Below are 24,071 nucleotides of genomic sequence, written 5' to 3'. Positions count from 1 at the left end.
ATTAACATCCATCGCTTGCGGTATGGTTTTGGAAGCATAAGGACCTTATCTTTCATATCAGCGAGAAAGAACAAGGAAAACATGTTAGGTTAAATTGATATACACCTTGATAGGGTTAAGGCGTCCACATGCTTCACAGCCGAAATAGTTCGGTAGAGTTCGTGCATATATTATGAGTACGTTTTTGAATTGTGTGATTTTTTTTTTGATGGGCTGTTCGGGCAAACCGCATTTTTCTGGAGGCAAACTGAAGTTCGGATCCTGGAGATTGGTCAACAGTAGCTATTCTTCAATAGAGCCACACAGTGGAGGTGTCAAAATACCCATAAAACCTAGCGGTCAAACAGGGAAATGGTTCCAATTGTTTTTCCACCATTCATTTTTCTCATACGAGATTTTAGAAACAGGGCTGTGTCTTGTGTATGCTTACCCTGGCGTGACGTTTTGATAATCATTTGATTCTCTCTCGGACAAGGTGACATTTAGGCTCTATTTACTCTAAGATTTAAAAAAAAATGTTCATTAGCATCAAAAGTAGACATCTTTATTTAAACTGACTTGCCTAGTTAAATAAAAGGTTCAATTTAAAAAAACTAGGCAAGTCAGTTAAAATTCTTATTTTACTATAACGGCCTACACTGGCCAAACCTTAACCAGGACGACGCTGGGCCCCATTGTGCGCTGCCCTATGGGACTCCCAATCACGGCTGGTTGTGATACAGCCTGGAATCAAACCAGGGTCTGTAGTGACTCCTCTAGCACAGAGATGCAGTGCCTTGGACCACTGCGCCACATCATGCAAGACTACAAATCCCTGCAACTCCTGCACAGCCTCTCTAGTTGACACCTTTGCTAACAGGTACTGTATCAAATTAAAACTTGCCCAAGACAGTTCACAGAATTGTCAATTATTTATTACTACATTTAGCTAACATTAGATAGTTAATCCAGGGATTACCTTTCCATCTATTTGGAAGTCGCATCCAGATCATCATGGAATTTGAGAGAATGCAAGCACATTTGTTCGGCTAGCCGAGTTCTGCTAGGCACCAGCTGAACTGAAGCATGCTGACACCTTTGGTGTTCCCACATGGTCATATTTCCACGTTACAGCGCTTGTTTACGGAGAACAGACGGCAGACAAGAAGCGACCACCTGTGCTAATTAGCCATTTAGCATGCTCCGAACACCTGTGTGTAAGCGTAACTTGGGAAGTGTAGTTTCGTTGGGTGGAGGCGCTCATACCATAGTTGTATGGATCTGTTAAAAACTCCTATAGTAAGTGTATATATTTTTTATTTAAATAATTATTCTTTCTCACTGATGAAAGATAAGGGCATGTTTGGCTCCAGGCATAAACAGTCACATATGTGTAGAATTGCAGGAAATTAGCTTTAAAACTGCTAAAATGTGTCTCCACCCAATGGCAAAATGGATTAGAATTGTAGGAAATTAGCTGTAAAACAGATTTTTTAAAATTAATCTCTACGCCATGCCAACATAAGTAGAATTGCAATATATATTTTTTAATAAAATTGCAAAAATGTTACTTCGCCCAATGGAAAAATGTGTAGAATTGCAGGAACCAAATCTTGCTTAAGAAATCTTGCTTAAGCCCCCCAAAAGGCTGGAGCCGGCCCTGTAATAAGGGCCATACGTTTCAAAGGCCGTATCACAAGCAATGATTGTTGACGTTTCTAGACGCTAAAACACAGCGTCGGGACTGTAGTTCACATGAGGCAGTCCTGTGCGAAGCTAATGTTTGAGAACTCTAGGGAGAAGGCAGAATGCCCCCTAGAGTTTTCGAGAGATGGCTATAACTCTTATCACCATATTGCTCGTGAATGACCAGGAAAATATTAAATATCACACAATTGTACATATTTCCATTGTAAAAAAAGATTACAGTTTTGAAACTGCAGGAAAAGTGTAGTAACTGCAGTCGACTGTGGTATCTTGGAAGTAGTAATAGCAACATTCTGTTTTGAAAGTGAAATAAAAAGTTGAGCATGTTTTGTAACTAATAGTTAATGAATGACCACACAGGTGGGAAACCGTGTAATATTGTTATTTATTATTTGCACAGGGTTTGAGGGAAGTGCTTTGGTTTGCACATAACACATTTCATATGTGTGACTCAAACGTCAAGTACAACTTTATGTATGCTCCATCTAATAAAGATAATTGTTTTATGTTAAAATTATATTTATATGTCTTTCACTGACTGCAGTTTAAAGGCAAAGGGGACAGACGATGTTGAACTACATGCCCCACAGTTCTTAGCAAACCCTTCGAACTGACGCTTCCACTTCCTCGTACCAGGCGCAAGCGCGCATCGGTAAAGAATGCGGACTTTGTCGCACACTGGAAACAGAACGCTAGTACAAAAGCTTCAAAGAGGAAAACATGTCGAAAACACACACAAAGCCCCCGTCCTCGTCGGGGGCTACGACCTCCGGTGGACCTTCTTCCTCCTCATCCTCCTCGCCCGCAGGTGGCACGACGTCTCCCGCCAACGTCCTGCACGTACAGCCTGAGAAGCCTCAACACTACACGTACGTAGACCACACAACCTCACGTGTATAAACACACCCAAAAACCACTGACGTTAGGATAATTAGTTAAATTGCTCCTGTCGGGTTTGATTTTAAGTATTTTTTACCAGCTGTCGCTGGTCTGCGTTAGTGTGTACCAATTCTAGTTAGGCAATATAAGTGAGAGGCCTACTGTTGACTGAGTTGGCGTGGTTTGGATTTGTACAGTAGCCCTGGACTGTTTGGGGGCATTTTGTGTCAGGATATGATAATATGCCTTCAAATTACAGTGTAAGACACTTTAATTGGTCTAATGGTTCATAAGTTGCCTTTGTGTCAGTGTGTTTTTGAGAGCGAGTCGGAGGGTGCATGTTTACATCTGCAACATAGGTGAAAAGTTGTGATAACTAAGAAGTGCAGCTTGCTATTGTTATTTTTTTGGTATTAAATATACCACATGCACTAATGTCCTACTCCTATATCTCTACCCATTTCTTCTCTTTCCCTCTCTGTCCCCCCTATGCAGGTATCTGAAGGAGTTCAGGACAGAACAGTGTCCTCTGTTTGTGCAGCACAAGTGTACCCAGCACCGGCCCTTTGCCTGCTTCCACTGGCACTTTCTGAACCAGCGGCGCCGCAGGCCCATCCGCAGGCGGGACGGAACCTTCAACTACAGTCCAGACGTCTACTGCACCAAATACGACGAGGGCACAGGCACCTGCTCTGACGGGGATGAGTAAGTGTGTGTGAGAGAGGAAGAGAAAGATTTTAGATTTTTATCTATTGGTACAGTAGACAGACACTTGTTTTCTTCACTATTTTATGGTGCACTAAAACCAATGTTTTTGGGGGGGTCTCAAATCTGCCCTATTGGGTCAATTCTTGAGTTCCCCACATTAAAGGCATGGACAGACTGGTAGGATTTGCTCGGCTGAGAGTACTTTGCAAGTACTTTGCAAAACAAACGGCCCCGTACTGTGCAGACTGACAATCGGTGTGATGAGTTGCATCCTAAAGATACACAGAACATGCTCTGCATTGCATAATACAGCACCTAAGAATCTGAGATTGAGTTTTCTTTTCAGATTGAGGGTACTGTTTATCAATGAGATGTACCCATTCAGTTGAATAGCTGAGGTGATTGTTGTTGACTGCTGTGATTTGCAGCTGAAAACAGCACCCACCCCCTTCTGGGCCATGCCTCAGGCAGATCAGGAGAAGTGCTGACACATTATCACTTTCACACACTCAGCCTATTAACACACACAAGGGGAACGCTAATGCGGTAGACTGTGGCTCTGAGACAGTATCACATGACCCAGCAAGACGTGTAGTTTGTTTTCCCAATTTGTGATTTCCAGATGTCCGTACCTGCATCGTACTGCGGGCGACACAGAGCGGCGGTACCACCTGAGGTACTATAAGACGGGCTCCTGTATCCACGAGACGGACGGGAAGGGCCACTGCAGTAAGAACGGCTCCCACTGCGCCTTTGCACACGGATCACATGACCTACGATGTCCCGTCTACGATGTCAGGTACAGGGGTATACAGTGCAGCGGAGACACATCTTCTGTTCGTCTTCAAATTAAGGTTTAGTTTAATGACCCAAAGCCAGAGATTTCTGTTTCATTGTTCCACTTTCTAACGGGTCTCGTTGCCATGTCCGCCCCTCTTCCCCTCTCCAGGGAGGTGCAGGTGATGGAGTCTCAGGGGGGGTCGGGGGCTGCTGAGGGAGGAGGGGGGGAGGGCCAGTCGGGGCTGGCGGCCAGTACCGCCCTCATTGAGAAGATCCTGAGTGAGGAACCGCGTTGGCAGGGTACGAATATACACATACACATGGACATCCTTTAACTGATCAATGGCTGTTCCATGTGAAGGCCATGATTCCAATGCTACTACATTTCTCTCCCTTTCTCTCTCTCTGTAGATAACACCTATGTGTTGTCCCACTACAAGACAGATCTGTGTAAAAAGCCTCCTCGTCTGTGTCGCCAAGGTTACGCCTGTCCGTACTACCACAATAGCAAAGACAGGCGGCGTAGTCCACACAAACACAAATACAGGTACAAAACATGCACACATCCATTCGACACACACACAGGTCATATGACCTGTTTAAAAATATAGAGATTTTTTTACTTGTGTCCCAAAAACAACACTAAAGTGTGTGGGGTCTCTCTCTCCCTCTCCAGAGCGCTGCCGTGCCCAGCGGTGAAGCACAGTGAGGAGTGGGGAGATCCCAGTAAGTGTGAGGTGGCAGAGGGATGCCAGTACTGCCACACACGCACAGAGCAGCAGTTTCACCCTGAGGTACGTGATGCGGTCCGTCCTAACTTCAGAAACACGCTCCTTGTCTCAAATTATAACTAGGTCATCCGTTTATATCATTGGCAGATTTGTGCCAAAGTTCGAGTTAGCTACATTTGCTTAACACAAATTAGAACTCTATATTAACTGACGGTGTGTTTTGTCTGATGTGCCTCCAGATCTATAAGTCCACGAAGTGTAACGATATGCAGCAGTGTGGCAGCTGCCCCCGGGGCCCCTTCTGTGCCTTTGCACACCTTGACAACAGTAAGTGTCTCAACACCCTAATCGTGTTGTAAAATGAAAGTTAGCAAAATCGTGTTGTAAAATGATAGTTACCAAGTAAGTAACTGATCTACTCTTTCTCCTCATGTCCCCTAGAGCCCCCTATCAGTGAAGAACTGTCGTTTCAGACCCCCAGCTCCCCACCTCTCCCCCCAGGACCCCAAGACCCTCACCCTGCCCAGGAAGGATGCTCCAGCCCTGGGGGCCGAGGTGGAAGATCTGGGTCTCTGTCTGGAGGTCCGTTCTCCCCATCAGGGGGGGTGTGTGTGGCAGAACAGGGCCTGTTAGGGAGGGTGCTGTCGTTGTGTGAGGACGTGTGTGGGGGAGGTGAACCCCTCTCCCCCTGGGCTGGGGAAGGGGGGTACGGTAGGGCACCGGGGTACGAGAGGGAAGACCATGCCAAACAGAAGAGTTTTACCATGGACCAGCGCAACAGAGAAATGGCGTCTCATCACAGCAAACAGGTACCTTTTTTATTGTTGTCAAAATCAACCAGTTTCGAACTATAATTACACATTAGAAAGAGGAGGAAGGGAAGTGCTACTAAGGTACACAATAGTACATTTTGGTAGACAGAAGGTGCTCTCTGGTAAATTGGTCATCAAAAAGAAAGGAGGACCAAGGCACTCTTCATATAATTAATTAAAATGCCTTTATTTGTATAACATGTTCAATAGAAACAAAGTTTTAAAAATCAGATGTGTTTTGGCTGCATGGCCTTCGTCAGGGAGGACAAAGAAATAATACAATGTCCTCTTTTGAACAGCTTTTCAATGAGCCCTAATTGGAAGGGGGAGTGGTTACATAATTGATTGGACACACCTAGTAAGCAGTACTATACACATTAAAAAGTGAAATACTGTAGCTATGTTTTCATAAATATACAACTCCAAGCTAGAAGTATTAGAACACTTAGAAAGGTAGTTCTAACCTTAAATATGACTGGGAGAAGTGTCAAGAATAAGAAAGCAATATATTCCCTAGTACACTAGAACACCGCAAAACATGACGTTTTTGGATTTACACACTACAGTCCACTAAATACCCTGGTTTAAATGAAGATATGGATTTACACACTACAGGCCACTAAATACCCTGGTTTAAATGAAGATATGGATTTCTCACCCTTCCTGTAGGTTTGTGATAGGTCCATTTGCTGTCATCTAGTGGACATTTTGCTCAATTGCCTTCAGCTATGTTTAGACTGTTGTTGTTCATGTTTTTCTGTGTACTATGGAATATATTGCTTTCTTATTCTTGACACTTCTCCCAGTCATATTTAAGGTTAGAACTACCTTTCTAAGTGTTCTAATACTTCTAGCTTGGAGTTGTATTTTTATGAAAACATAGCTACAGTATTTCACTTTTTAATGTGTATAGTACTGCTTACTAGGTGTGTCCAATCAATTATGTAACCACTCCCCCTTCCAATTAGGGCTCATTGAAAAGCTGTTCAAAAGAGGACATTGTATTATTTCTTTGTCCTCCCTGACGAAGGCCATGCAGCCGAAACACATCTGATTTTTAAAACTTTGTTTCTATTGAACATGTTATACAAATAAAGGCATTTTAATTAATTATATGAAGAGTGCCTTGGTCCTCCTTTCATTTTGATAATTACACATTATTGGCTTGGGTGTCTGTTGCTGCTTCAGCCAGCTTGTCATTCATTGTCTTGATGTCTCTGTAAGGCAGTAATATCACATTATTGAATGCAGAAACTATTAGGCAACATTGCTTATTGTACTATATCTACACTAGTCTGTATAGAAGATACCACCACCACCCTTCTCGCTCTCTCTAGGACCTGCTGGTGTTCCTCCCAGTGGGTAGTCCTCTGAGTCTCTCCTCCAGTGTTCCCTCCAGCCTGGCAGCCACCCCTCCCAGCCCTGCCCCTCCTGGACCCCTCCACCAGGGCCACCACCACCATGGAGCCCCAGCACCAGGCCTCTTCCCGGGCATGAATGCCAACGCACTGCCCTTCTATCCCACCAGCGACACCGTCGAGTCTGTAGTGGGTGAGTCAGTCACACAGGCACAGTAGACTTTTTAAACTCTTATTACTCTTAGAGGAGCTAGCCATTTGTAAAAGTAGCTAACTATTGTAGTTCACTTCCTAACATTCCATTCAATTAAAAAAAAACATTATTTATCCCTGAGGGGCAATTACATGGGATATCGCTGAAGAATATTGCCACTTGATTGCTGTGGGACAGAGCTGACAGACTGATGTTTTGGTTGATAAGGTGGGACAGATCTGACAGACTGATGTTTTGGTTGATAAGGTGGGACAGATCTGACAAACTGATGTTTTGGTTAATAATGTGGGACAGATCTGACAGACTGATGTTTTGGTTGATAATGTGTTGTATAGAGTCAGCTCTGGATGACCTGGACCTGAATGACTTTGGCATGTCTGCCCTGCAGAGAAGTCTGGACAGCAGCTCGGCTCTTCCCAGAGCCATGCTGGGTGAGTATGGAGCCAAGACACATGCACACACCTGAGTGGAATTTCATGATTGATTGATTAATTCAATTATTTATTTATGTTGCAGGAGGAAATCAGCTCCAGAGTTCTGCTCCTGTCAACATTCCAGGAACCCTCTGCAGCTCTGCCCCTTTCAGCTCCCCCTCGCCCTCTCCACCAATCAGAGCCCACCAATCGCCATTCTTCTCCTCCCATCTATCGCAGCCCAGCAAATCAGAAAGCAGCTTCTTGGGGCCATCGCATAGCTCTTTAGGTTTGTGCATATCTTTTTAGATCATGTGTTTTTCTGCCCAAATCCTACAAAATTAGTGTTTTAAAATGTGTATAATTCTTTAATTCTCCCATACATTCCAAAGACACCTCAGCTAAATACATGTCTCATGTGTTCCATGTCTCCTGTATTGCAGGTCTGAATGGTATGAGCAGTAGTATCTGGGAGCACCCATCAGGCCAGGGTTCTCCCGGTACGCCCCCGGCCCTGATACCCACCATGGGCCAGAGCATGGAGACAGCCCGGGTCCGACAGGAACTAGACGATGCTAACAGACTACTGAAACACTGGGACCACACCTGGAGACATACAGCACAGGTACGAGAAGTGGGAGTAGGTGTGTGTGTGTGCATGTTAGTGTACACAAATAAACCAACAGATGGGTCAGACTAAAACATTTTTTTCTCTTCCTTCCCCTTTTCTCCCTCTGTTGCTCTCTCCCTCTTTTCACTCATCACCCTCCCGTACTCTACATCCCGCTCTCGCTCCAGTCGTGGGCGGTGTTGAAGTCTGATGCAGAGGAGTCTCGTGGCTCGGCCGGTCGGTCAGCTCTTGAAGCGGAGCGGGCCAGGCAGGCTGAGGAGGCGGCAAAGAGACAGACCTCCCTTCTCCAGGAGGCGCTGGAGAGCATGAGGACAGGAGAGAACCCTCACTTGGGCCTCCACCAGCTCCAGCTGCTCCACAGACTGCCTCTAGAGTCTGTCCTCAGTTTGCAGGCCCAGCTCTGTACATGTCTACACACTGTGGAACAGGTAAAGGAGAGACACTGATATTTGCAGTATACACATGCAAACTCACATACACACAGAGCTATGCTTGTTGATGTGAAACATTCCCCAACTAACCAGCAGACATTTATTTTACCTCTCCTCTCCCCCACTTCTTTCCCCTTATCCAGGTGGTGTATAGAAAGCAGTGTCAATGTTGTGTGACGTGTGGAGAGCAGGGATCGGTCTCGCTGCCCTGTGGACATGGTCTACTGTGTGACAGCTGCACCAGCTCTACAGAGTGCCCCCTTTGCCCAGAACAGAACCTAGATCAGTTATCCTGACCTAACTCTACTATCTATAGCCCATATATAGATATGGTATCCTCACTCAAAGACCAGCCCAAAGACCAGCCTCCGGTCCATATAGTCACTGATTCAAGATCAGATTTTTTTTTTTACATGCACTACCCGTCCATAAGAAATGATTCAGGATCAGCCCTAACCACAGACCTGGCTTTAACCATTACAAGCTAAATCAACAATCTGACTCAGTTGTTAAAGGCATGTATGATCCAGACAGCCATCTCATGATGCAGCCTAAGTGGGCCACCATTTGAAGGAGTACAAGGTTTTAGTTTTTACCGTTAGTTATTATTGTTTTGCTAAGGAGACTTATAGTCCGAGGAAGAATAGGGCTGCATCTCAATAGTATAAAAAGGCTTCCTTGTCTCCTTCACACTGATCTGAAACTACAGGAAGGACATATGGTGGAAGCCTACAAAGAAATTGCAGATTAAGGAAGGAAAGCCATGTTAAACTATTTGGACGCAGCAGTCTGTGTTGCTTACAGATAGTTTCTGTGCGTGACTGACTCAGGTTTGCAGTCTAATATTATTATTCTTTGTTAACCGGAAAGAATGTTAACACAATCAAGAAAAATGTACTAGTCAATTGTGTAGTCTGAAATTATGCCGATTTTTCATTTTAATAACAAGGCGCTTCACGTTAACTCAAATGCCAGCCTTTTCTTTTTATAAAAATCTATGTATAATGTTTTTGGGGCATAATTTACATTTGTAAGCATTTTGATATTTCACAGTATGTCAAACTCATGTCAAATATACACAGTTCTTGTATGTCATACTTGCTACATGCACTGACTACACCAGGTGTCAGGCTTTGGAAACAGCAGGGGTGTGTGGGTGTGTTGATAACCAGTGAAAAGACACGATCACTACTATACATAGACCTGGCACAAAGTTCACACCTTGTCCTACTGCATCCACCAACAGTGATTCATTTTTGTGTGTTTTGGTATAAAAAAATAAAACAAATGTATATTTTTGGATGAAGCTGTGTGTTATTGTTTCCCCTCCTGTGACTGTTTCTCTCTCTGTCTGCGTTTCTTCACAAACAGCTGAGCCTCCCTCTCTCCTCTCCTCGACTCCAACAGCTTCAGGATACTGTCATCTGGAGAGAACACACACACTTTAGTATCATACACCTTTGTGTTTAATTTTCACAGAATTGAATTCCAAATCATACCGTTTGGTTTGGGGTGCATGAGCGGCAGGCGTATCTGGGCCGGGGAGGGGTCTGGCTGGTGCCCCTGTCTGTCCCCTGATCCCCCTCCGACCCCCGGCACTGCTTTCAGAGCCAGGAAGGCCTCCCCCTCGAAGTCGTCTGTTGTCAGGGTGTCATAGTCCAACACTGTCACCACCAGACACGCCCCCGCAGCCTGGCACTGCTCCACTGACACCAGACTGACAGGGAGTACATAAAGAAGAAGAAGAGGAGAATGAGAGAGAATTACTTGTATGGGTCCTAAGGGCAGTGATGAGTAGGAGGCAAGGTTAAAGTGGAAAAGATCTGAGAGACTTGGATTATCCGCTGACACCAATGTAGCGACGGAAGGGCAGCAGTTGGAGCTAGTGCTTACAACTCGAAGGCCTCGTCGAACAGGGGGTTGAGGTCACAGTTCTTGATCTGGGTGGTGCGAGGTTCCACCTCAGAAAACACATGACCAGGCTCCAGACGCAACTGGACAAACGGATCACTGGAACCTGGAGAGAGACGGGAGACATATCTGATCTGTAAGAAGACCTGTCTAGTTGACCTGTCTAGAAGGAGACAAGGAGAGGAAACCAATTACCGTTGGAGTCCATAGGTAGGAGGTTAGCTGCATTCAACACTTCCACTCTAAGTCTATGGTCAGACCTCCTGTAGGATGCTAGGAGTGTGACTGCGCCGTACTTCTCTCCACTGTAAACCTTCTGTTACACAAACACAGATTCAATGTATTCTCTATAGCAATGCTTTTTACTGTTATACAACACAAATAAAATAGTATCTTACCTGCTCCCATACTTTTCTATCCAGAAATTTCTCTATGAGCTGCTGGCAGTTGAGAGAGTTGTGTGTCAGATGAGCTTTCAGAATCTTAATGAATGAGTAGAGAGAGGAAAGAGAGTTATTGTATAGTGTTTATAACCCAAGGCCCCCCCCATTTCATGTTTCTACATGTCCTTATAGAACCATATATGTTTCTAACAATATAATGTGAAATGTAACCAACATGAACTCACCTTGTAGCTGTCAACGTGAAGAGTATCCAGTGGCAGTCCATTCCCCTCAGCATGAAAACACTGCTCCAGACACTGCAACACGCAGTCAGAAATGTTCTGAAGTGTGTATTTAAGAATAATGTATTCATCTGGAGTGTGTACTCAGTATTTAACTAACCTGGAGTGTGTACTCAGTACCATACTAACCTGGAGTGTGTACTCAGTACCATACTAACCTGGAGTGTGTACTCAGTACCATACTAACCTGGAGTGTGTACTCAGTATTTAACTAACCTGGAGTGTGTACTCAGTACCATACTAACCTGGAGTGTGTACCGGTACCATACTAACCTGGAGTGTGTGTACCATACTAACCTACTCAGTACCATACTAACCTGGAGTGTGTACTCAGTACCATACTAACCTGGAGTGTGTACTCAGTACCATACAGTACCATACTAACCTGGAGTGTGTACCCGGTACCATACTAACCTGGAGTGTGTACCCGGTACCATACTAACCTGGAGTGTGTACTCAGTACCATACTAACCTGGAGTGTGCTGGAGTGTGTACTCAGTACCATACTAACCTGGAGTGTGTACTCAGTACCATACTAACCTGGAGTGTGTACCCAGTACCATACTAACCTGGAGTGTGTCAGTACCATACTAACCTGGAGTACCATACTAACCTGGAGTGTGTACCGGTACCAGTACCATACTAACCTGGAGTGTGTACCCAGTACCATACTAACCTGGAGTGTGTACCCAGTACCATACTAACCTGGAGTGTGTACTCAGTACCATACTAACCTGGAGTGTGTACTCAGTACCATACTAACCTGGAGTGTGTACTCAGTACCATACTAACCTGGAGTGTGTACCCGGTACCATACTAACCTGGAGTGTGTACCCAGTACCATACTAACCTGGAGTGTGTACTCAGTACCATACTAACCTGGAGTGTGTACTCAGTACTTAACTAACCTGGAGTGTGAATTGCAGTCGTTGACAGAACACCATGAGTCCATCCTCCTGCTTCTGCTGTGTAGCTACCTGGTATAAGGTCCTTATGGAGTTAGTCCACAACGGAGTCAACAGACTGGGGAAGGAAGGAAGAGTGGAGATGACGAGAATATTTGAAAGGCTTGGCAACTACTACTCTAAGATATTCATACAGGCATGCTGGAACAAAGAGGGTGATACATGTTCAGCAGCAGTTGAACCAGAAAGAGTGTGTGATTGGCGCTACAGGTGTGTGTACCTGTACCTGTTGAAGTTCTCTTGGACTAGGTTCTCATTCATGTACTGCAGTTCTCTCTCCAGATATTTTATCAGGGGAACCACAGCCTACGGTAGGGGACACATGGAACAGTTCGTGCCAGTTACAGTAATATGCTCTTCATAAGTCAAGGAAATGTTTGTCTATAAAATCGGTATTGCTGAATCGGAAATGGCTGACGGCAGTTTCTTACTTCTTCCGTGGACTTGGAGGGGATTCTGCATCGAGTAGACATGCTGCGGACGTACATCGCAATGTCTGAATTCAGCTGGAGAGAGAGAGAGAGAGCTACTTCAATAACTATAAACTATATTAATGAAGGTGACTATAGGCCAATTTCTGAAGCGTTTGGGTCATAAAGGGCGGCTGAACTTCCTGGTTTGGCCTTGTTTTAGATTTGGTTCATTAAGAAATGCTAGAGGCCAAGACTGAATTGAAAATGTTAGTTGAGGTGCGTTCAGTTCGCCTGAACGTTTGCTACGTTGCGGAACGGTTTGTACTGAACGACACGTTTCCCCAAAATGTTCTTGTAAGTTCTTGAACAGACTTTGAGGTATGTTTTGCTCCCGTTTGGTGGGTGTGGCGTGGTGTGGCTTGAAGCATTGAGTGATGTATTTAAAGGGAAGTGGCCATGCTGACAGCGTTCGCCAACCCACACCCTCCCCGTTTTTTAACTGGTCATTCAGTACAGCACCGTTTCCGTTCAACTGAACGTTCCAGAACGTAAAAACGTGCTGAGCGCAGCCCTGGTCTAGGTCTCTTTTGACTCTCCTCCATTGAACCCCACCCCTCTCTCCTACGCCCCTACCTTCCGTCCAACGGTCTCTAAGGCAGAGCGTATCTCTTTGTTGAGGACCCCCTGTGCATGCAGCAGCTGTGAGGGGAGCACGTTGTGGAACTGAGGGTCCCCTATCACGTGAAGGGTACGTTCTCGAAGCCCTGCCCAGTTCAGCTGCTGGGGCAGGCGGATCAGCACTGACCTCAGGTGTTCCAAGTCATTCACTACTACGCACAGCTGGGGTGGGGGGAGGGTGAAAGAGGGAGAGACACAGAGTGATGGCCATGAACATAATTCACTTAAATATAGTTGACAGAAGAGGAGATAGACACACAAAGATTGTGATCGAGATGGACACAAGTAGAAAGAGAGAAGGGAAAATAAATGAAAGTGGAAGTGGATAGAGGGAGGAGTGTTCTTCCCCTCACCATGTTGACAGCTCTGCCGGGGTCTGAGTTCTCAGACAGCTCCCTGACCCGCTCCTTCAGGATACGACAGTAGTTCATCACAATCTTACACACGTCCTGAATGCACACCGCACACACACACGAAAAATGAGCAAAAAACGTGTATGCCAATAGTAAATCTGTGTATGATAATGTATGCTAGAGCATGTCCTTGTCTACTTATGATGAGATACTATGTGTACTTGCATGACAATGTATGTTTATGATGCAGTACCTCAGTGAGTTTGACCATGAGCATGAAGGCCTCCTCAGGGTCTGGCCAGGAGAGCTGCTCCCACAGCTGACAGATGGGCTGGACACAGGTCACCAGGTCTACTGCTGACGAGCTGTGTTTTATGGGCACCGGGCCCGACTGCAGCGGCTGGAGCTTGGGGGAGAGAGGGAGGGAGTGAGTAAGTATCTTACCTGGCTTTAAAAGACGCACTTCAGACATTTAAAAAAAACTTTTCCTGTTGAAAAACAATATCCCACGTATAAATACTGTAATGTAGACAAATATGTTTTGAGGAAAATAGTGCTTTTTTTTTGCAAACTTCAAGATGTAGGCCTTCAGGGAGTTGGTCTGATGGTGCCCTCTGATGTCATCGGTCTCCTCCCTTGCTTGGAGGGAAAAGTAGAGGAGCAATAGAGAACAAAATAGGAAAGTCCAATCCTCCCACTTGTGCCAAATCACGAGGATACCTCGACCACATATCGAGATGTGCCCTTTGTTGAGTATATCAGGTGAAAAAGGAGACTGGAGTGCAACTTTAAGGTGTACAGTGAATATTGTAGCTGGTATCTATTCTACTTTATTATATTATTCAATTGAATAATATAACTGTATAGGTTGTATTGCTGATGTTGGTATGGGCTACCATGGAAATTGTGTCGGTAAGAACACACAGAGAGATGGAGAACAGTCCAAAAGGCTATAGCCTATTTTAATCATAGAATGTAATAGCAGGGATGACAGGATGGTACAGATGATGTATTTTCAATAAATGCATCAACAGGTAAAAGGTATAACCTATTGAACTACTACCAACACCGAAAGGTATCAACTGGAGGTTTGTCAGGCTGCCACTAATTGTCTGCAGGTGTGTGTATTTAACCTGGCGAAGGGGCTGAAGTCCCGCCTCTGCTGGAGGGAGAAAGGTAGTTTTGACTGAGGAGTGGGTGGAATTCCATTCTATTCTAGGTGCTGTGTTATAACAGTATGTTACCTGGTCCACCTGTACAGCTCTCTCCACCCTGTCCTGAGTGGTGCTGAAGGCCTTGTTCAACCAATAGGGAAGCGCCTCACGGAAGCCCTCATGGAAGTTAGTCAGCTCCAACAGTTTACCCCTGAAACAACACAACAGCCTTAGCTCTATTATATAGTGTAGTAGTGTGAAGTACTGAGTATGTATAAGGGAGTAGTGTATAAGTAGTGTGTACTACTGAGTATGTAGCATAAGGGAGTAATCTCTGACCTTTTCTGTAGGAAGGCCTTGTCTTTGTGGATGACCTGTAGACTTAGGTAGAGAGGGAACAGGCTATTGGCTAGATTCTGCTCCATCTCACCCTCCAACAGGCTTAGAGTGTGTCTCACCTCCCCCGCCAGCTACAGGAGAGAGGGGAAAAGGTGTGAGTTATACAGAGGAGAGAGAGAGGTAGAGAGTAAAAAACGCTGGACTCCACTTACCAGGAAGTCCAGCTTTTGGTAGACTACAGTGAACACATCCACCTGCACAGCACTACAGAGAGAGAGAGAGAGAGAGAGAGAGAGAAACAACCTCATTCAAGTCCATTCGTATGTCAAACAACCAGACCTTCTTCGTACTGAAGACAGATAATGACACCTCCCACCATACTTATATTCTGTATGGTTGTCTGTCTCTTACCTGACAAACACTCTATTCCAGCTGTCCTTGTTGTGCTTGATGTCCTGCTGTACTTCACCTATCAGCCTAGAGAGAGCACTCACGGTCTCTGTCAGGTCCTGGGAAGAGGGAAATAGGGGGGGGGGGGATAAAGTTACAGAATGTGTGTAAAGGGAAAGTGTGTAAAGAAGTGCATGATGTGCTTTGAAATTGATATGTGGGAGGGGGTCTCTCCTCCTTTGTCTGTAGCCTACCTTGGTCATGGGCTGGTGTAGCCCTTTCTTTATGGCGAACCACTCCTGTGTACCAGACTGAGGCAAGCAAGGACGTTTAGTCTTACAGAGTAATAGCTCTGTGGATCGTTCACAGTATTAACTGTACACTTCATAGTAGTCTTTCTATGTGTACTTACGTGCACAGCCTCGTTGACCTCGTCATGTAGGTCAAACTGAGCTGCGTTCAGCTTCTGAAAGGCCTGCGTCTTACAGACCTGAGACAGGATCCTAGAACAAATCAACACGCAGGTTGTTCATTAGCTCTGTTTTAATAAACACATAATATACGACGCGCACACACACGCGCACGCACGCACATTTTACAGTAAACAAATTGACAACAGACTTTCAGCACGCGTGTAGGGAAGGACATTCAACAAGCACAGCACTTACACAAATGACCGATGATTGGCTGAGAGAAATTGATGATAAAAATATTGTGGGGTCTGTTTTGTTAGACTTCAGTGCGGCTTTTGACATTATCGATCATGGTCTGCTGTCGGAAAAACGTAAGTGTTATGGCTTTACACCTGATGGGTCAAATTGGGGTCATGATAGTGGCTGCACCAAATGATTGATGTATTGTAATAATTGATTATGCTTATGTTGTATTAATAGAAGGGGAGGGGCTATGGGACCCCTCCTCTACATTTATAGGATCCTAGGCTACAGATTAACATTATATATATGCATTGTAAGGTTTTAGAATTGTTCCACTGTCTTTTTTAAGTCTCTGCCTCTTATAAAGAAATGGGGTCTGTGAGAAAGCATTTCAAAGATAAACAAAGAGCCCTGCAGGGGAGTAGAAGAGATAAGAGGCTAGTCAGACATACCTCTATAAATCAACTTGGGGGAGTGGACATTTACTGCTGAGGCCTTAGAAAAGACTGGAACTATTGTATCTCTTGCCAGTTAGTATAGCCGTGTATGCATGGGCTTGGTCTGAGGAGTAGTAGGTAATGACGTATGCAGTGACATCACAGGGGGTTGACTACAAGCATGATAAAAGCAACTTGGACTTTTCCTATGGGGCAGATCTCATGAGAGGCATCAGTTGTATACGTGATGTTTGATCTTTGACTTCAGTCTACAGCTGTATTTTGATTCAAACTGTTATGATTTATAAGTGCACATTTGGAGTGTTCCTTATTTGGTAAGTAAATAAAACGGAGCACAGAAAAACAGAACCAACACACCCCCTGCTATATTGTGGATAAAGAGTTACCAGTCTAACAGAACACAGAGGGTGTTCTTTAATGGAAGCCTCTCCAACATAATCCAGGTAGAATCAGGAATTGTTCCATATATAATGTGTTTATTAAAACAGTCGCAGTCAGTTTCAGAATGGGCGGCAAGGAATAAGTTAGTCCTAAATATTTCAAAAACTAAAAGCATTGTACTTGGGACAAATCATTCATTGAACCCTAAACCTCAACAAAGTCTTGTAATAAATAATGTGGAAGTTGAGCAAGTTGAGGTGACTAAACTGCTTGGAGTTACCCTGGATTGTAAACTGTCATGGTCAAAACATATTGATACAACAGTAGCTAGGATGGGGAGAAGTCTGTCCATAATAAAGCGCTGCTCTGCCTTCTTAACAGCACTATCAACAAGGCCGGTCCTACAGGCCCTAGTTTTATCGCACCTGGACTACTGTTCAGTCATGTGGTCAGCTGCCACAAAGAGGGACTTAGGAAAACTGCAATTGGTTCAGAACAGAGCAGCACGGCGGGCCATTGGATGTACACAGAGAGAAAAACATGAATAATATGGATGTCAATCTCTCCTGGCTCAATGTGGAGGAGAGATTGACTTCATCACTACTTGTATTTGTGAGAGGTATTGACATGTTGAAAGCACATAGCTGTCTGTTGAAATGACTAGCACACAGCTCAGACACCCATGCATAACCCACAAGACATGACACCAGAGTCTCTTCACAATCCCCAAGTCCAGAAGAGACAGTGGGAGGTGAACAGGACTACATAGAGCCATGATTACATTGAACTCTATTCCACATCAGGTAACTGATGCAAGCAGTAGAATCCGATTTTAAAAAACAGATAAAAATACACCTAATGGAACAGCGCAGACTGTGAAGCTACACCAACATAGACACAGACACATGCATACACACACATGATAACATGGATTTTGTGTTGTAGATATGTGGTAGTGGAGTAGGGGCCTGAGGGCACACACTTAGTGTGTTGTGAAATCTGTAATGAATGTAATTGTAATGTTTTTAAAATTGTATAACTGCCTTAATTTTGATGGACCCCAGGAAGGCACCAGCTAATGGGGATCCATAATAAATACAAATACAAACACACACATACAGCAGGGTACCTGAGCAGTCTGTGTAAGCGAGGGGTAGCGTCCTGCGTTGGGGGAAAGATGTCTCTGTATTTGGCCACGAGACACAGTCCGTACTGTAGGAAACCACGGAGAGAGTCCCCTAGCTCCTGTTTCTGAACACATATGTTCGTGTTTATTTCCTTAGTAAATGATATACACAGTATATAATATGCAATCAAAGCAAAGTAAAGCCTGTCTTACCTGTTGGTAGGGCAGATCCTGCTGGTGCCAGTGGTACTCTATACTGGTCAGCTGCTGGAGCAGCACTGAGGAGTCCACCTCTAAACTCTGGTATAGTTTACTGTAGGCCATCCACTTCCTATAAAACATATAGTGTCAATTTGAACATGTAAACGAGTGTAGATGTGTGTATGTGTTTTGAGTGTGTGGTAGCCTACTTACGCCAGGTCCTGCAGGAAAGGTGAGAGGTTACACTGAGTGGCGTAGAGGTCCAACAGGGTCTGTCCCTCCCCACACAACTCCCCCTTCCATGGAACACTACCCTGAGGCAGGTGTATTACCTTCACAGATTAACCACTAGATGTACAGGCTGTATGTATGTATGACTGTCAAATGTTGGAACTGAACATTTATTACCTGCTGTTTAGAGATGTGTGACTGGACAAACTGCAGTAGGATCCCACAGTAGTTGACGTAAGCACTACGACCAGCACTCAATGTCCCGTCTCTCTGTCACAGACAAACAAACACTATAATCAGTCTGTTTCTTTCTTCACATACAATAAAATACAATTGTACAGCAGACACATCACCAACTACAAGTGATAACCTGAGCTTACTATAGATCAACAACTATTACTAACTGTTAATAAAACATTGTTTAAAAAATATATATATATCTCACAGTTACTGTAAGAGAAAGACCACCCTGCCCCTTGGGTGTTTCTCTCATCTGACTAGATGTGTAGATTGACAATTTTGGTTTGGTGTGTTCATTTATGTTGACCAATTTTACTTTATTATTAAGCATAATTTGCCACTAGAGAGCTGTAGAGGGACTTGAGCTCCATACCTCTTTATGGATGAATTTGAGCTGCAGATGACACTGGCCCCGATCTGGATAAGTCTCTGTCCTCGGCTCCAGAACATACCAGTTATCCTCTGTACAATGCAGGTCCTTCACACATGCACACACGCACACACGCAGACACGTACACACACACGCACACACACACACACACACACACACACACGCACGCACGCACACGCACGCACACACACACACACACACACACATACACACACACACACACACACACACACACACACACACACACACACACACACACACACACACACACACACACACACACACACACACACACACACACACACACACACATTAGGAGTGTTGCTTGGTGAGCATCAGGGTGGGGGAGCATGTGTGTTTTGGTACTGCTTTACCTCCAGTCTCAGCACAACGCTTCCCAAGTAATCATCCTGGCCTTTCTCCTTCTTAGCATCTTTGATCATCCTGAATGCAATCAGAAACAATCAACATTGGGATAATGTGTGTGTGTGTGTGTTGTGTGTGTGTGTGTGTGTGTTATTGTGTGTGTGTGTGTGTGTGTGTGTGTGTGTGTGTGTGTGTGTGTGTGTGTGTGTGTGTGTGTGTGTGTGTGTGTGTGTGTGTGTGTGTGTGTGTGTGTGTGTGTGTGTGTGTGTGCGTGAGCGAGCGAGCGCATGTGTGTATGCAAGCTCTACCTCCTCAGTCCATGAAAATTGGTTCGGATCTCCTCTAGCTTCTGTGCCAGAGACAACTCCTCATCCTTGTCCCTATGAGAGAGAGATTGTTCAGAATGAATATGAAGTAACAGATTGAGTTTATTTTACTTCAACCTAACAGAACAGTGGTTTACTGGAAACTCACCACATCTCAATGTGGAAGCTGGCCACTGCAGTGTCTTCAAACTCCCTACCAGCCCAGGGGAAGAAATATGTTTACAATCTCCATGAGAGACACCACATGGAGAAGCTTCAGTGTTCACTTTGTCAGGATGTTCAAGGAACCAGGCTATTTCAAGGCACCCTATGTAAAGTAAACTCATAGATTTGTTATATTTATAGGTTCTATGTTCTATGTAAATGTTCCTTCACGCACAGTATGAAGGTCTGGTTCCAGATGGGGTTGAGGGTCTGTTTTTTTGTGTCTGTCGTGTAAACCTTCTCGTCTGAGACGGCGTCCTTCACCACGGCTTTACGGGGTTTAGGTCTGGACCGCCGTGTCCTGCTCTCCTTCTCATCCTCCAGGATGGTCAGTAAGCAGTATGGGTCACTGAAACCTGGGGACAACATAACACAACCCACTGGAGGTCAGCTATAGTTGGATTCGCATGCCACAATAGTAAAACTTCTGCCAGATCTGTAGTTCCTAAAGGGACCAACCAAAATAGAGAAATCTCTTGCCAACTCCAGATAATCAAAATAGTTCACTCTAACCCTAAGTGAAATGAATTGTGTTCACAGATCTGAGGTGAGGATGACGTACCACTGACATCTTTTCCCAGGATGCCCTTGGCTTCCTTCACAGTGGCCATCAGACAGTAGATTGGAGGCTGTGGACAAGATCCCCCTTAGATACTGTATAGGTAAATACTGCTGGGTCAAATGGCTTCTCATAGACCTTTGAAACTCTTCTGCTAACTCACCTCCGTGTTCTGGACCCTCTCTGTCAGACTCTGGTGTTCTTCCACTGCCATAGAGAAAGCCTAAAGGGGAGGGGTAGTTTGATAGCAACAAGGTATTAGTATTGGGACAATGAAATAATCAGAGCACAGCATTTGGTCTGTGAGAGGTTGAGGACAGAGAGAGTGTGGTTAGATGTCATGTAAATGAGAGGGTTAGTACATTATAGGGTTAGCTGAGTTTGTTCGTTTAGATTATCACCTCTCGGATGTATTGGTGCAGCTGGTTGTCAGTGAAGACCTCTGCCGAGGCTGGCTTCCCCAGCTTGTGGGTGATAGTGTACAGCAGCTCTTTATACAGCGACTTGAGCTGGGAGGGAAAAGATGTGGGAGAAAGAGAGAGAAGATGGACAAACATGAACCTTCAATAGGGACTCTAAAAGGACTACTAATGCAGCCTGCTGTAGAGAAAAAGCCAATGAAAGCGAGCACAATTCCTGTAAGTTGCAGCGATGATACCTCTTGCTCCTTATGTCTTTTCTCCTTCTCTTCTGGGTTCTCATTCTCTTTAAAGTCCTGAAAGTACATCGATCCTGTTATCTACTGTGTGCGCTGTATTCAGGAAATGCTGAAGTCAGAGTTCATAAAGTGATGGTGTACAAACTTACTTAATAGTTTATTTGATAATGGCAAATACAATCAAGACACAACATCATTGAGTATGATATTCATTGCAGCACAAGGCTTTAGCTCGTTTAACCACCCGTGTCCCTATGTGGAGAAAAAAGGAGCTGGACCTACCCTCGTGTCCTTCTCTTTCCTGGTCATCCCCAGTTTACAGGCAGGGGAGCTCTGAGAGACAGAGGGGTTACACACAATACCGTAATACAGGAAACCTTGGTTGTGGGAAGCATGTATCGCAAAATAGCATTCATATTTTGTGCATATTTAAAATAGAGTCTCTTCTCACTCTACCTGTCTCTGTCTGTTCCAAGTTGACCCACGAGTCTGTGTGGAGGCAAATGTAGAAGGGAAACAACACAGTTTAGCCACTGGTGGTCAAGAAACCCCTGGCCCTATACTTATCCTAGAAATCCACGCCATAGATAGGCCAAATGTACCTGCTGGGACATAGCAATTATGCAATAGTGGGGAGCTTGAGAAATGTCTGAGTTTTAATGTGAAACAATCCCATGCATAGTCAGGGTGACACAAGTCAGATAGGCATCGATTCTGGCAGGGACTTCCTCATTGAAGGCGATAAAGAAACTACACTACTCCAGTCTCTGTACACAAATTTAGGATTGGATAAAAAATGATGCACATAAAACATGAACACACACACACAAACACACACACACACACACACACACACACACACACAGGTATTAAAACTATGGATGTCTTGTCTGTGGTTCTTTTATGAAAAGTGAAAACACATCCCTCTCCATACAGTATCATCTGACCTCATGTAGTACCGAGTAGTACCGAAGTATGATTCATGGTCACATCTTATCTAGAAATACCAAATGGACTGCATGTAATGCTTACACAACGAGTACATTAACGATAATTAAAGTGTTATTAAAACATCAATGATCATGACACATTTCTTCTCAACACAAAAGGTATTTTGAAGTCACTCAAAACTTAACTGATGCGGGAAATAAAGTTTTGCAAACCAATTTGACCTCAGCATCCGTAGAGAACCATCCTCCCAAACTGTTATCTAAGAGGACATCGAACTCTAAACACACACATGAGCCTGATGATAAACATAGTGCCAAACACGCAATATAAACCCTTTCTAATAAGATGGGCCAATGCCAGTACAATAAAGGTGTTTCACAGAAGACGAATGCTTTGGATTTATTTCGTTGCGTATTACAAATATGAACTCATTAAATTCACTTATTTTCTACATGACAAAGTTTGGTACTTGCTTGATCGGGAGGTTGTAGTAGGTCGTCTTCCGTTCTGGAGAATCCATCCTGGCTTGTCATCATGGTTGGGGTGGACGGACAGCCAAATGCCCGTCTTTGGTGAGACTGTATGACTGAGTGTGTGTGGCTGTGTGTTGTCTGCTGTGTCTAGTAGATGAGAGGCTATACGAGAGAGCTGTGCTATCGCTTAGCAACAGGAAGTCATCATTTCCTGTTGAAGGTGGTTGCTGTAACTTGCAACCGTTTCTTTATCTTTGTCCAAATGCCATCTCTCTCTTTCTCTTGCAAACTGTATACAGTAGTGTACACACACTCAAACGCATAAAACAAACACACACACACACACCATCCATCACTTTCAAGAACATGGCATGTTTCTCTCTCCCCTGCATGGTGTTCTCTTCTCATTTGTCTCTGTTTCAACAAAACTTATAAGCCCATCAACACCAAGCTTCCTCTAGAAGCTACAGTGAACCTCGGTGACTTCATCAACATCTTGGTTTAGGCAACATTGCTTGGTCTAAGCTCAGTGTGCAACACAATGTAAGGGGTCTGAGACTTGCCTGACCAAGAAGGCTATAACTATGGCTCTCAGGGCCTTACACATGCCACAGGGCTGTGATATTTTCGCTAACGGTTGGTAGTGGTGCTGCAGTGCTGAATACATTTTTTAGCCCGTGTTACAGACAACTATATCGGTCCGCTTATACAGGACTACTAAAGGCTCCATCTTTTAGGGGGTGCTGCAGCGCTAGGGGTGTGCCGACATGGCCATACCCATATTTGTAATCACATCCGTAAATGTTTTAATATGCCTAAATAGATGTTAGAAAAATACCTCCATGCATGTTTCTCACTGCAAAAAAAACTGCAGATTAGGCCTGTGTGTGTGTGTGTGTGTGTGTGTGTTCCTGTGTCAAATCAAATCAAATGTTATTTGTCCCATGCTCCGAATACAACAGGTAGACCTTACAGTGAAATGCTTACTTACAAGCCTTTAACTAACAATGCAGTTTTAAGAAAAATACTTTAAGAAATAAGAAATAAAAGTTAACAAATAATTTAAGTGCAGCAGTAAAATAACAATAGCGAGGCTATATACAGGGGGCACCGGTACAGAGTCAATGTGCGGAGCACCGGTTAGTTGAGGTAATTGAGGTAATATGTACATGTAGGTTGAGTTATTAAAGTGACTATGCATAGATAATAACAGAGAGTAGCAGCAGCGTAAGGGGGGGGTTCAATGCAAATAGTTGGGGTAGCCATTTGATTAGGTGTTCAGGAGTCTTGTGGTTTGGGGGTAGAAGCTGATTAGAAGC

At 44.4% G+C, this 24,071-nt stretch overlaps 2 protein-coding genes across 7 annotated transcripts; one reads left to right on the top strand and one right to left on the bottom strand.

Moving 5' to 3' along the window:
* Positions 1–759: 759 nt before the first annotated feature.
* unk (unk zinc finger) lies at positions 760–9,945 on the top strand. Of its 3 annotated transcripts, none has more exons than XM_024387845.2 (15): positions 760–859; positions 2,231–2,555; positions 3,061–3,270; positions 3,896–4,072; positions 4,223–4,353; positions 4,465–4,600; positions 4,730–4,847; positions 5,024–5,111; positions 5,226–5,593; positions 6,934–7,147; positions 7,504–7,599; positions 7,685–7,870; positions 8,025–8,206; positions 8,380–8,640; positions 8,787–9,945. In XM_024387845.2, exons 2-15 carry the CDS (start codon positions 2,407–2,409, stop codon positions 8,937–8,939), a joined length of 2,469 nt encoding a protein of 822 aa, XP_024243613.1. In that variant the 5' UTR covers positions 760–859; positions 2,231–2,406; the 3' UTR covers positions 8,940–9,945. The 3 variants fall into 3 exon arrangements, with proteins under 3 accessions (XP_024243613.1, XP_024243614.1, XP_024243615.1); XM_024387846.2 differs by having other exon boundaries at positions 770–1,278; XM_024387847.2 differs by lacking the exons at positions 760–859; positions 2,231–2,555 and adding an exon at positions 2,661–2,825.
* LOC112224347 (protein unc-13 homolog D-like) lies at positions 9,928–22,901 on the bottom strand. Of its 4 annotated transcripts, none has more exons than XM_042306048.1 (34): positions 22,753–22,901; positions 21,785–21,817; positions 21,611–21,661; positions 21,329–21,385; positions 21,072–21,179; positions 20,834–20,893; positions 20,674–20,740; positions 20,287–20,467; positions 20,056–20,100; positions 19,890–19,961; positions 19,590–19,659; positions 19,198–19,302; positions 18,762–18,854; positions 18,567–18,685; positions 18,366–18,483; positions 18,156–18,277; positions 15,944–16,034; positions 15,786–15,842; positions 15,553–15,650; positions 15,354–15,405; positions 15,142–15,272; positions 14,893–15,013; positions 13,902–14,054; positions 13,649–13,744; positions 13,251–13,457; positions 12,636–12,710; positions 12,425–12,510; positions 12,148–12,262; positions 11,183–11,254; positions 10,953–11,036; positions 10,750–10,870; positions 10,537–10,660; positions 10,143–10,360; positions 9,928–10,067 (listed from the first exon to the last, which is right to left on the bottom strand). In XM_042306048.1, exons 1-34 carry the CDS (start codon positions 22,813–22,815, stop codon positions 9,958–9,960), a joined length of 3,375 nt encoding a protein of 1,124 aa, XP_042161982.1. In that variant the 5' UTR covers positions 22,816–22,901; the 3' UTR covers positions 9,928–9,957. The 4 variants fall into 4 exon arrangements, with proteins under 4 accessions (XP_042161982.1, XP_042161983.1, XP_042161984.1 ...); XM_042306049.1 differs by having other exon boundaries at positions 12,431–12,510; XM_042306050.1 differs by having other exon boundaries at positions 18,567–18,667.
* Positions 22,902–24,071: the final 1,170 nt, after the last annotated feature.

Source organism: Oncorhynchus tshawytscha, linkage group LG25 (assembly GCF_018296145.1).
Source record: "Oncorhynchus tshawytscha isolate Ot180627B linkage group LG25, Otsh_v2.0, whole genome shotgun sequence".
Taxonomy (NCBI): domain Eukaryota; kingdom Metazoa; phylum Chordata; class Actinopteri; order Salmoniformes; family Salmonidae; genus Oncorhynchus; species Oncorhynchus tshawytscha.
The sequence above is the reverse complement of the archived record's forward strand: the minus strand, read 5'-3'. Positions and strand labels throughout refer to the sequence as shown.